The sequence below is a fragment of the Oenanthe melanoleuca genome, chromosome 2 (genome assembly GCF_029582105.1).
Source record: "Oenanthe melanoleuca isolate GR-GAL-2019-014 chromosome 2, OMel1.0, whole genome shotgun sequence".
Classification (NCBI taxonomy): Eukaryota; Metazoa; Chordata; class Aves; order Passeriformes; family Muscicapidae; genus Oenanthe; species Oenanthe melanoleuca.
Genome location: NC_079335.1, coordinates 52655697 through 52668247, shown reverse-complemented (window position 1 = coordinate 52668247; position 12551 = coordinate 52655697). Strand labels below are relative to the sequence as shown.

At 39.2% G+C, this 12551-nt stretch overlaps 1 protein-coding gene across 4 annotated transcripts; it reads right to left on the bottom strand.

The window, feature by feature from the left end:
• Positions 1-6357: 6357 nt before the first annotated feature.
• Positions 6358-10896, bottom strand: MC5R (melanocortin 5 receptor). 4 transcript variants are annotated; one of them, XM_056485355.1, is made up of 2 exons: positions 10664-10896; positions 6358-9824 (listed from the first exon to the last, which is right to left on the bottom strand). In XM_056485355.1, exon 2 carries the CDS (start codon positions 9736-9738, stop codon positions 8761-8763), a length of 978 nt encoding a protein of 325 aa, XP_056341330.1. In that variant the 5' UTR covers positions 9739-9824; positions 10664-10896; the 3' UTR covers positions 6358-8760. The 4 variants fall into 4 exon arrangements, with proteins under 4 accessions (XP_056341330.1, XP_056341331.1, XP_056341332.1 ...); XM_056485356.1 differs by having other exon boundaries at positions 6358-9820; positions 10664-10890; XM_056485357.1 differs by having other exon boundaries at positions 10672-10890.
• Positions 10897-12551: the final 1655 nt, after the last annotated feature.

Genomic DNA, 12551 nt, shown 5'->3' with positions numbered 1-12551 from the left:
GAATAACACAGTGTCCTACTCACTATCCTTAACCTATGTTTTAGCAATGTATTTATTTGTTTACTCAAACAGCAGTGATCATAGCTGCTGGTTCAAGGACATTTCAGATCTTTTGCAAAGATATCATTCACAGGCAACCAGCCATAGCTGAGAAACTAGAAGAAGAAGAAAAAAAGAGAAGTGTTGCTTAACCACAATGTATGAAATCAGTATTTTAGAGCTCTGCTTTCAAAAATACCTCATCTTTACCTCCATGCCTGCACCCTCAGGACAATGTTATGCTTCTGCAAGCAATCTTTCAGTCATTGTTTGACATTTCATTCACTAGTGTTTGAAAAATTCTTTGAGACTCTCAGAAGGAAGATGCTACAGTATTCTACATATCTGCCTAATAAGCTCTGGTCAGAAGTTACTATTTTTTCAGTCAAGCTGAAACACCAAATATATAATTGAAAAATAAACTGCAAAACAAAACACAACAAAAATAAAATTGAAGATGGTTAAATACTTTCCTATTTATGGAGAAGGCTTAGTATATCTCTTCCAAAATGCATGACTGCCAGGGCCACATGGACATCCAGGGTTGGAGTGTAGATGAGGGGCACCTGCTGCAGGCAGTGGTGTTAGGACAAGGTCTGGTAGCAGCCTCCACAGGGCCTCCTCTTTATCAGCTTTGCTAGTTTACCACAGATTTCCTTCATTACTGTTAGTCCTGTTCATGCCATGAGATGCTTTTGTTTTTACCCAGCACCAAAAGCACTGGCACTACACTGGCCATTATTAATTCAGCAAAGTTTTAAAGTGTGTGTAGTGCCAGGTGCTCAGCCTCCCTGCATCTTCACTCTGGTTCTTCCCTGAGAATTAAACCTTTCATTATTCAGCCCAGTTATTTATTACCCTCTTTAAAAATTCAGTGCAGTCTTCTAACTGACATTTTCAACAAAAGGTCATCTGAAATACACACAGTGTTCCTCGTATTGCCTGCCTTCCCTCTAAAGGTCCACCAGAGATAATGTTGTGTTTGTCATCTATTTACTCATTACATTGTGCAACAGGCCTTTGATCCCCTGCTTGTCTGCATGCCAGGGCTGTCTCCCATGAGGTAGCTCTAGGGTGGCTTTCCTCTTTTCCATTCTCTTCCAATTAAGCTGGACATGTTTTCAATATCCCCCACTCTAAATAGGAGTGCACAGTGTATTGCTTAAAATGCCACGGCTGGGTTCAGTTATTAACTGCACATGTCTGTAGCACCAGGCAAAGCCAGGGAGCTGCATAAGGAGCTGGGAGTGAAAATTCACCTGTCAATTATACCTAAAATCCCTGCAACTTCCAGTTTTCTGGAAGCTGAGCACTTCTGCTTTAGACAGTAGGAACAGCAAAAACCCACAGACTGCAGATACCATCTAAAATATTACTTCAGTCAAAATTAGTAAATAATATGTTTCTCCTCTTGTTTCACAAATGGGACTGTTCAGCTTTACAGAGTGTAACTAAACCATCAGACACAACAAATACCATATTTTTCTTCACAAGGGTTTCCTTCAAAAATTCACCTCCAGGTTCAGAGGTGGCCACACCATTGTCTCTTTTCAATGTGAAAACATGAATTTTTAGCAGTTTCACTATGAGATGAAAAACTTGGATTTCATTCAAGGATTTACCTCCTACCTCTTCATTTTTAATGCACTTTATGCAGGGATATGAACTGTCATTGGAACAGCATTGAAATTCATGTGATTCATCTCTTTTCCTTGCCTTTTGAAAGGTGGACTATTCAAGCACCTGCTTTTCAAACTATGAGTACAAAGCAGAGCACTTGAGATCAAGAGAAGTCAAAATTTTAACTCACCTTTTCCTAGTGACTTAAGCAGATTCCATATGACACGACTTTGCAGAGACCCCCAGCCACAACCCTGGATCCTGGGGGCCCACCAAGATGGGTTCTTGGTCTGAGGAACAAAATAAGTAAATTTCTTTCTTGACACACTGATTTTCCACTAATGCTTAAAATTTTTTTGTTTTCCTTTCTGAAGGAGAAGGAGCTTGGGAGGCACCATATCCTGAATTCCTACTGTATGGCTTTGTGGGGAGACGATTTCTTACAGGAAACTTCAGTGAAATGGGATTCAGTCACACCTGGTGAAGGTCTTGCACACAGATTTTCAGCCTGTTTCCAGCAACTCACTGACTCTACTGCTCTAAAACTGGTTTGGCACAAGTGTGTGTACCAGGACACTTTTTAATGCAGCCTAGTCCTCACAGTAGGAAAAGGCTGTTCATCTTTTGCAAGAGTCAGGTGTGAATTTAACACAGACTTAAAATTCTTTTTTGCCCAAGCTCCACCTCTTATCTACTACTCTATGAGCAGACAGCAGGAATGTCCTTTTTATAGTGGGACAAGTTTTGTGAAAGAGCTACTTTTGATTTCAGTGAAATATCTCTGAGCTTAGGTCAATGTTGTTGGCACTACTAATCATGATGTTGCTATATATTTAAAACAAGGTTAATGTAGAGGAATCTTTCCTACTATTCTTTGAGTGGAAGAATATCGTGGACAGATTCCCCTGACTTTAAAATGCTCAAGGAACCTCTGAAGCAGAAATAATAGCAAAGTCTACATAAGGCTATCCCAGCACTACGAACTGTGGGGATGTAGAATTTCAGGGACTTACATTCTGACTCAAAAATCATGCGAAGTGATTCAGAAAGAAGTTCAGAGAAAAGAAAACGTATAATATAGAGATGATAGTTACTCTTACGGTCATATTTTTTGGGGTAAGTCATATAGGCACAAAATTTCTGTGAAAAATAATGATGAAAAAGCTAATTCATGGGCAACTTTACTTATGGCCTGCCAAAAACAATTGTGTCCTGGTAAAAACTGGCAAACTAAAGAGAAAAATTAATCCCATTTTCTTTGTGGGTTTTTGTTTTGTCACTGTTAATTAAGGCGTTTATGCAACAGAGCATCAAAAAATTTCATTTGATGCCTTTACAAATCATCTGGAGCCAGCATACAAAGCTGATCATTGCATTTTCTCATCATGCTTTAATCAGGTGTAAAACCAGCCTAATTGAAAGGAGGGGAGTGATGAATCACCATCTGGAAGTAACTGTGCAAATTACAGGCTTACCACCCTTCCCAAGGAAATGATGAGTTTCCAGGGGAAGTTTGTGCCTGAACTTGGGATCCTCAGCCTTGCAAAGCACCTCTGGGACACAAGGCCCCTCCAGCCCCTGTGGCCAGGCTTCCATCCCATCACAGGTAAGGAGATGAAAGCTGTGTCCAGCAGATGAGTTCTGCTACAGAGATAGGACACAGCCAAGGTATATACTTGGTCCTGGAAAGACAGAAACACCCCTAAGCAATGTGGTTTTGGCATAAGCTTTGCATGTCCTTACCACCAAAAATGAAAGCTTTTTTAGAGAACAGAAACCATTTGTTCCTATGAGCATTTTAGAGATCTTGAAATTTTCCAAATTATAGAGTGTGTTGTACTAAATTAAAGTATACTGTTACAAACTGCATAGACATCAAAAGAGGCAGCAGCACCTGGCACTGTGGAAATGTACTTTTCATCTAGATCTGGATTACCACTTGCTTATCTGGTCCCTCTGAGCCAAAAACAGTATAATAGGTCCAGGAAAACAACATAATGGCAACAAGATATGAAGATACCAGTAGAGATGAAATGGGCCAGGATTCTTAGCTAGCAAAGATAAAATTTATAGAAGAATATAAGGGAGTAGGAAAATGGATGTCACAGGGGAGATAAACGGTGACTAGTTATTTCTTTTCTTTACAGCATGGGATCTAGTTATTCCTTTCCTTTGCAACATAAGGACTTTAGGGCATTGAAGAAAACTTACAAATAGATATTTTGTAAGAGAAAAAAAAATAATTTTTCCACTCAACATATCTAAGTTGTGAAACAAGATATAGCAGATTAAAATAAAGAGATCCAAGAGTGATTAGGTAAATTCGTGCAAGACACGTTCATTTAGAGCTATTGGTCACAAATCTGTAAATGTAGCCTGCTGCCCAAGTCCCCAAACATAGCTTGCTGGGAGCTCTGCTGGTATTCCAGAGGATAGCTAGACACAAGTCCAGACTTTACATAATGTCCCTAAAGAGCTGCCCTTTGTTTTGATGAAAACCCTTCACTCTTTACTCAGCACTGCAGTCATGCCTTTTTAGAACTTTTTTAGGCAAGCTTCTCAAAAAGAAACTGTTGTGGGAATAATGCTTAGGGACCATAAGAATTTAACAAATTTACTAAATCTTTAGTTTAACTGGTGCTAGGGGAACTCTGTTCTGTCACACTGATCTGCTATATTTTTCGAAACCTCAAGATGCAATAAGTACTTGAGGTTTTTTCTTCTGCTTTAGAATTTGACTGTTGCTAGTTCATTCACAGGTAGAGGAAATAGGTGAGAAACACTGCAGATTGGGAAGCAGTGTAACAAATAACAGAAAGGTTAGAGAAAAAGGAACTATACATTCTCACATTCATTTCATCTGTTGATGTCATCTGTGATTGTACTTTATATTTGGGAGTAAGAACTGATGCAGACATGTATGTAAAAGTGTAGACACACACACACACACATACACCTCAGACTCTTCTGTTCTGTATGAAGAACAGATGGACCCAAGATACCCACAGGATAAGATTAGAAAAGGAGGGAGAACATCTCACCTGGAGGTACACCAGCAGAGAGTCTTGTGCAGCTCCACCACAGCCTGCATGACTTTCTGTCCCTAGTGTGAGGATCTCCACTTCCACATCCATGTTCCCAAATCTTCATCCACCCTCCCTAACGGGAAGGGCACTGTACATGAAAACCAACACAGCTGAATACTGGGACCTTCCTTTGCAATTCCTGAACACAGCAGTGGTCACCATGAATTGGTCTTCTGCACAAGAAGCTGATGAGCAACAGAATAAGCATTTACTGAAAAATAGGCAGGAGAATACACAACAAGACTTTGGAGTAAAACAGAGTCCTTGAAGATTTCACAGACCAGGCTGTGTGAGGGAGTTGAGTTGTTTTCCCAAAGGTTTTGAACATTTTCGGCCTTCTTAAAGTATGTGTGTGCAGGAAATTACTGTGGTTTCTGCACTTATTTCTGCAGGATTCACAAAAAATTCAGCTCCAGTCTCCAGAGTGATATTCTGAGAAGGTTTTCTGAAGGGATAAGCCAAAGCAGTGGGAATGGATGTGCAAACCACTCTCAGAAGGGTTCCAGACTGTCAATGGACCGCTGGACACTGGTTGCACAAAGGGTGCACACTGTGGATTGTAGATCTGAAAACAATCATCCCTCCAGCCCAGACTCAGCAGCACTGGTACTCAGTAATTAGAACTTTTTGTGACAGATTTGTGCCCATTTGGAAAGCAGGATCGTGAACCTGGGACCACAAGCAACTTCTTTTCTCTATCCAGTTATCACCATTTTGTGTTATGCTAAGGCTCTTCAGGAAATCAGTACTTCCTAGAACCTTATTGTGGTCATGGAAAGGAGAAAGGATCCAGATTTTTTCTTTTAATATTCCCTCTGACACTAATCTCTTTAAAATGCAGATGACTTCATAGAAGTTGATCCCACCTTCAGTAGGAGGGACATCAGCATACTTGCTTATTAAGAACTTTTAAATTTTGACACATGAGTTAGAAGCAGTGAAGTGTTCTGTCATCAAAGCAACAGTGGGCAATAGAAATTAGTTTTGTTTTGGGGCAGAAATAGTGTGATTTGACCCTTTTTTTCCAGTGACTAAAGCTAACCCATAAATGACTGGCTAGATAAGCAAGAATAGTGTCATTAACTGTAGGGACATGGTGCAATGACAGTCTGGCAACTAATTTTTCATGACTGTCCTGTAACAACAAATTTCCTGCTTACACAATGCTGCCTTGTCCCAGTCTATCACAACACACAGCGTTTTCCAGGCTCTGACAGAAATAAAGGTATGCTAGATGTTCCTTTTATTCTGCAGCTAAATTGGAGAAAGAAACATATTAAAGCTTGTCATGGTCTCTCAGAGATATGTATTTGATATTCATTACTAAAGTTTAAACAGCCTGTTTTGCAGGAAATGTTCTAGCCTGTTTTGAAAATGCTTTCATTTCACTTTTAAGTTATTTCAGCTCCCCACCTGTAAAGCTTATAATGAAGATGTGACACTGACACCCAGGGAAACACAGATATGAATGTAAATACACTGTATTAGTCTGTAACTCTCATTCAAAATGTTTCTTGAGCAGGCATCTGTTGAAATGAGACGTGGAAGTCTGTAATGCAATATTCCCTCTGTGAATAATGTAGCAGAGATGTTACAATAAATAACCAGAAACGTGGGGGTTTCCAGCAATCCAGTTTAATAGTTTCTTCATATATCTGTGTTTATACATCAGACTTCAAACAAAACAAAAGAGTGATATACAATTCAAGAAAATACCTAAAGCTATTACAGTTGTGATTCCCCCTTAGTTGATTTACAGTTATGTACAAAATTGTCTTATTTGCAATACCCAGTGAAGATTTAATGATTTATTTACATCAGCTGGTGCCTTTCACTACGCAGTGGAACTGTCTCCTTTTGTCATTTACATTCATAGTTACAAGAGTCAACATCTGGAGTATATTTATGGATAGAATTAAGAGAGAGACTGAAACAAGGCAAGACTCACTACTGACCACTAACATTCTCTGAAATCCCATTTTCAGATATAGCTGAAGGAAGACTCCAGCCCCTAGTGCATTGATATAATCAGTGTATCAGTCAGCATAATAAGGTATCTCCACTGAGAAGAATATTCCCACTCATGTCATAGGGAGATATATGTGAGCTAGGGGAATAGTAAATTTTAAGCAGACAAAATGTATAACTGGTGCTAAAGGTGCACCTTACTTCTCCTGTCAGAGACCTGCTAAGCAAATGAAGACATAAAGTAGGCTGTAAGTGTGCAGAGGAGAATACTTTCCAATTTTTCTTAACCAGAGATAAAATTAGGAGGGAAAAAAATATAATTTTTATTATAATATGCAAACTGTGTCATAGAAAGACTGAATAATTTGGGTTGGAAGTCTCCTGTGAAGGTAGTCCGCTCCTAGTGATTCAAGGCAGGGTCAATTTCAAAGTTAGAGTCAACTTCCAATTTAGTACAGATTTTTCAGGACCATGTCCAGTCAAGCCCTAAATATCTCTAAGATGGATTTTGCACAACCATTGAGCACTGTTCTCATGTTTGACCACCCTTATGACAAAAAAAATTCCTAAAACCCAATAAGAACTTTCACCTTGAAAGTATAACCTAACACTTGTGGAATAAATCATAAACCTTCTATTGATAGACAAGAGTTTTACAGAATGTATAAACCAAGTGAAACAAACATAATTCTTCCAGATTTCAGAAGGAAGAGTTCATTTTTTCAAGATCTATTCAGAGATCTAGTCAGGAGTTTACCACCACATAAAATCTTTTCATAACTTGAATCACACCACAAGATATGCACCATTCATGGTCATCAAGAAATACCACAGTTGCACTTCCCCCCTCTTTTGTAAGCCCAGTATTTTGCACATTACACAGCTGTTGCAGAACAGCAGGTTTATGTAAGCATGACTAGATGCAAGTTACTCACATAAAAGGCATGAGGGTTTCAGCTTAGAATCCTCCCAATTAAGAGGAAAACTGTTTGTTTGGGGGGCAAAAGTCAGGTCTCTGTTATAGCTACATGTGCCTGATGTTTTGAAATCCCTTTTTTTGCCATCATCTGACTTGCCTTTTGATTATCAAACTTGTTTTGTCTCTCCCAACTTGAAAGATGCAATCTACAGTAACACAAGGTCTTCACAGCCAAATAGGCTCTTCTAATGTCTATACAAAGGCAGCCACTCACTCAGTCTTTCCATCTCCACAAAACACTACACAGATATCTACAGGCTGTGTACCCTTTGCTTCCCCAGCCCTGACAAATAAAGAATCAGCTCAGTCTTCAAATTTAGCCTTAAAATCCACCTGTGGTACATCTTGTTTCACAGTGGTTTGAAAACATATAGTCATAAATAAGAAAGTGCAATATCCAGCCTGGAAAATCTCATGGTAACATTGGCTTCTTACACAACATGTAGCTTATGACAGTAACAGTCATGACTGGAATACAAGGCTGCTAATATGTGCATGTATATTGATCATAACTGCTGACCAAGGTATGTGGAGCTTGGTATTTGGAACTACATCTCTGATTTTATGTCTTCAGAAGAAAATAGCAAATAACCTCTTTGTTAATTCAGGGCATCAAATAAGCCATGCTTGTTCTTATCTAGAGAGAGGATTTTTTTTTTTTTTTTTTTTTTTTTTTTTAATCTAGAGAGACAAATAACGCCAAAAGAAACACACATTGAGACACACATTGGTTCATTCACATGGCAGAAGTCACTCATTGCATTTAGCAGAAATAAAAATAAGGTTTTCCCTGTATAATCCTCTTATAAATTCCAATCTTCAATTGGGTAAGTGAGATTCAAAATATTCTTTATCCCCATAATACAGATGCACTGAGTAGCTCCAACCATCAGCATGAGAGAGGTGTGTGGAGGGAAAGAAATGAAAAATCACATGTTAAGAAAGGGCTTCTGATTGCTGTGGGAATCACAACAGCTGAATGGAGAAAATGTTCCACAGGCATTTCACCAGAATTACAGGATGCAGGAAGATGTTGCCTATTCTCTTCCCAGGTTTGGTTTTGTTACCTCAGTACTTGTTGGATAACCCACAGAGCATTCTCAGGCTATAGCAACAAATGATCTCTTTGAAGGTTTTCCTCATTTCCTGGCTACGAAAGGCGTAGATCAAGGGGTCGATCACCGAGTTGCACATAATGAGAATGAGGTACATGTTGAAGTGAGACATGAAGCAAACACAGTAGAGGTTTTGTGGGCAGGAGATCATCAGGATGAGATGGAGGAAGAATGGAGCCCAGCAAACAATGAAGATGCCAAGAAGCATGGTCAGAGTGATGGCTCCTTTCATGCTGGTTCTTTGACGGACAGAGTTGTACCCGGGCAAAGCTGCGATTTTCTTCACGTGAGTACGAGCCAGGAGGAACATGTGGATGTACAGTGAGACCATGAGGAACAACATGGTAAAAAACATAGTGATGAGACAAATGACCACGTAAGTTGATTCATAATAAAGGATGAAGATAATGCCACAGCCTGTGCAAAAGGTCCAGATGCATGCAATGATAAGCCCTGATCTTTTCACAGTCATGATGTTGTGATAACGCAGGGCATAGAAGATAGTGATGTATCTGTCTACTGCTATAGCCAGCAAACTGCACATGGAAGCCACCACAGAGATGCAGATCATGGAATCAAAGACATTGTCTATGTGACGGACAAAGGCGTCTTCCATAATGACATGTTTATTGTTTATTAGGTATATGGTTATGGTCTCCCAAGCATTAGACACACTAACCAGCATGTCAGCCACTGCTAAACTGCAAACAAAAAAATACATGGGCGAGTGCAAGTTCTTGTTCTTAACTATTGCACATATGACTAGGATGTTTTCAAGGAGGCTTACAATGCCCAGAGTTAGGAACACCTCAGCTGCGATGACCACTTGCTCACATGGCAATGACTTGCTCTTTGCAGTAGGCAGAGTCAAGTTGCTACTGAAGGCACTCAGGTTTAGTTCAGAAACATAGAATTGAGAGGATGTGTTCATCTCTGGGAGCTAACACGTTCTGTTCCTTCTGAGGGGCTTGCCAAGGAGTGTGGTAAATGCATTTTGCCAAAGGCAGAAGATCCTGCCTAAAAAAAAAAGATATAGCACGAAGATTACAGGCAGAATTTGACAGCAAAAATACCAGCCATTTCTATTTAATTTGGCTTGTACATGTCCCACCTCTTCCACACCACATTCCTGCATTGATTCTAAATTAAACTTTGGATGGCTCAGAGATTTTCTACCTATCCTTACTCAGAAATTAAGATCAAAACTGGTGAAAAGATTCATGCACTCTTCATTCATAGTTTTTTTATTCTATCTGGTTCCCTGGAATACTTCCCCAGAATGTCCTGGAAATTCTGCTGAAAAACAAACAAAAAACAGTTTTCCCAGTCCCAGCTCTCAGACCCCTGAAATGCAGGAGGATGTAGCGGTAGGTCTAGCAGAAACTGCTCACTTGAATACAGTATAAAGAAGTTTCTATTATTGACACAATAAAGAATTGAACATTTTCAGTAAGATATTTAAATGCTTTCCTGACCTTTATACATTTAATTTGGCATGAACTGTATTGTAAACAGTTTGTCTGTGCAGTGTTAACATGCTCATTTAAAAGCATGGTATTAAACACCTAACCAAGGCAAATCAATGCATTTTAGGATACACTAAGGTTACAGAATTGGTGTAGGTAGAATTCTATGGTAAAAGAAGTTTTCTCTTCCAAATCAAGAATATTTCATTCAATGATATTCTGGTAATGACAATATTTAGGGAAAGTTTTAAGTCATCACATTTTTAATAAAGGGAACATTCAGAGCTGATTGTCAGTGACTTGTTGCAAATAGAATTCAAAGCATATCATGCTAAATAATTTTCAGTTTTAAAAGAGCACTTTTTATTTGCAATCAAGGATTAACTGTACCTATTTACCAGAGCTGCTCCTTCAGCTGCTTTTCCTCTTCATTGTCTGAAGTTTCAGCCCCCCTGACATCTGGGGCTGGGGACTCCTCGGTGGCAAAAGATGAAAAATAATAGAGGGAAAGGAATTAGTAAATCCATAGAGTCAAAGCTGACCACGTATAAATTACTTACTGTGCAACTGCCTTTTTATAGACTCCAAGCAATAATGACTTCAGTACTCAAAGTGTGGCTCCTCCTCCCCTTCTTTGCCCCTCTGGACTTCTCTTTCCACAGATCTCATAGCAAAGCCTTGGGTTTTTACCACCATCTAGTGGCCTTCCCCTCTCTTTCTGACTGAACAGGGATTCTGATCTGAAATTCATTATGAGCTTTCTATAATATTAAAGGGGGAAATGTACTAGACATGCTCCTTTCCTTTGTTTGTTTGTTTTCTTTTTTGTTTCTAGTACACTGACAAAAAGTTCATCCTGCAACAGTACTACAAGGAGGAGAAAAGACTATTATTGAAGTGGGAGGCTTATTACTGCTATAAGCATTTTTCTCATATTCAGATTTGCTGGGTTTTTTTCAGAAATAAGAACTCCATTGTTACAAAACTTAGAGAACACACAGTTAAAACCACCTTACCACTAATAGAAAATATATTTTAATACTTTGTATTAAAACAATTGAACAAATAAACAGCTGTGTTCTGTACCCCTTGCTAGAACAGAGATTTCAATGTAGAAATGGAAGGAGCAGTTTATCATGCCAGGAGCCCAAGCTACCCAAGATGGATGTGAATTGCCCCAGGGGCCCAGGAGCTGTTTGTTAAACTCAGTGCTCAGTATTCCAGTGGCTGAAGCTCCTCTGTGGGTCTAGCAATCAGGCAGCCAATGCTCCTTCTGGGCCTTACCCAAAATGTGGCAAAATCAGTCCAAGTCTTTAACAAGTGGTCTCTGCTTGCAGGTGCAGGCTGGGGGATGCAAAGCACACACCTTCCTGACACTGCCAGATGCCCTTCTCCTTAGCTGCTAACCAGACAGTCAGATACCATGCAAGATTTGAATTTAACTTGACACAGGAAGTTTCTGCTTCTCCAAATCACCACTTTTCCAAAACTTAGTGTGTTGATGTTTTTTCATGTTGTATAACAGATTCAAATGGTTCTTTTTAACCTACAGCAATTTTCTGAAAGCATCACCACCAACAAATCCCAATTTAGTTGTTATATCCTGTGCCACTTTTGTGTTTTCAGGTTTATCATTGAAAAGATAAAGCCCTATTTCTAATTACAATATTCCACAGGAGGTTTCTCTATTGTCACTGCTGGCCTCACTCTAATCCTTCACTCTAGGGATGTAGAAACAACTGGGCCTTTCTACGAAATACTTTTATGTACAAATAGTCCCTGCACCAAGGGTGACAGTGAAAAGCATTTTTTTATCATTTTGAGATAAATGGTTCTTTTAGTATTATAGAGTTATAGTCAGGAGATTAATTCTGCCTATCCCCTCTCTCCAGTACTGGAAAGAGAATTTAGATTATCACAAACTAGAGGGCACAAACTATGCTCAAGTGCAGCTGTTGAATCTGAGAGGATAATGCCAGCTGCTGAACACACACACTCCCTGCTGTATCTCACCTATGTGCCAGTTCTGAGATCTTAGTTCTTTGCTATGACCAAAATAAAAGAATAGAGAAAGATCATCTGCAATTCTCTTTCTATTCTTTAATGTAAAGCATGGTTTTAGTTAACTTACCTTAGTTAACTTTGCTTATCTTTTGCATAGCTTTTGATTTTCCCATTGCAGATCCTGAAAGTCAGATCCCTAAGAGTAAAATTTCACTTGTTCCTGTAGCAAGAACTGTGCAAACATTGTACTCTTAACCCTTAAGATAATTACTTA

Excerpts from the sequence above, each read along its gene's own strand:
- MC5R (XM_056485355.1), bottom strand. The coding sequence starts at position 9,738 with ATGAACACATCCTCTCAATTCTATGTTTCTGAACTAAACCTGAGTGCC.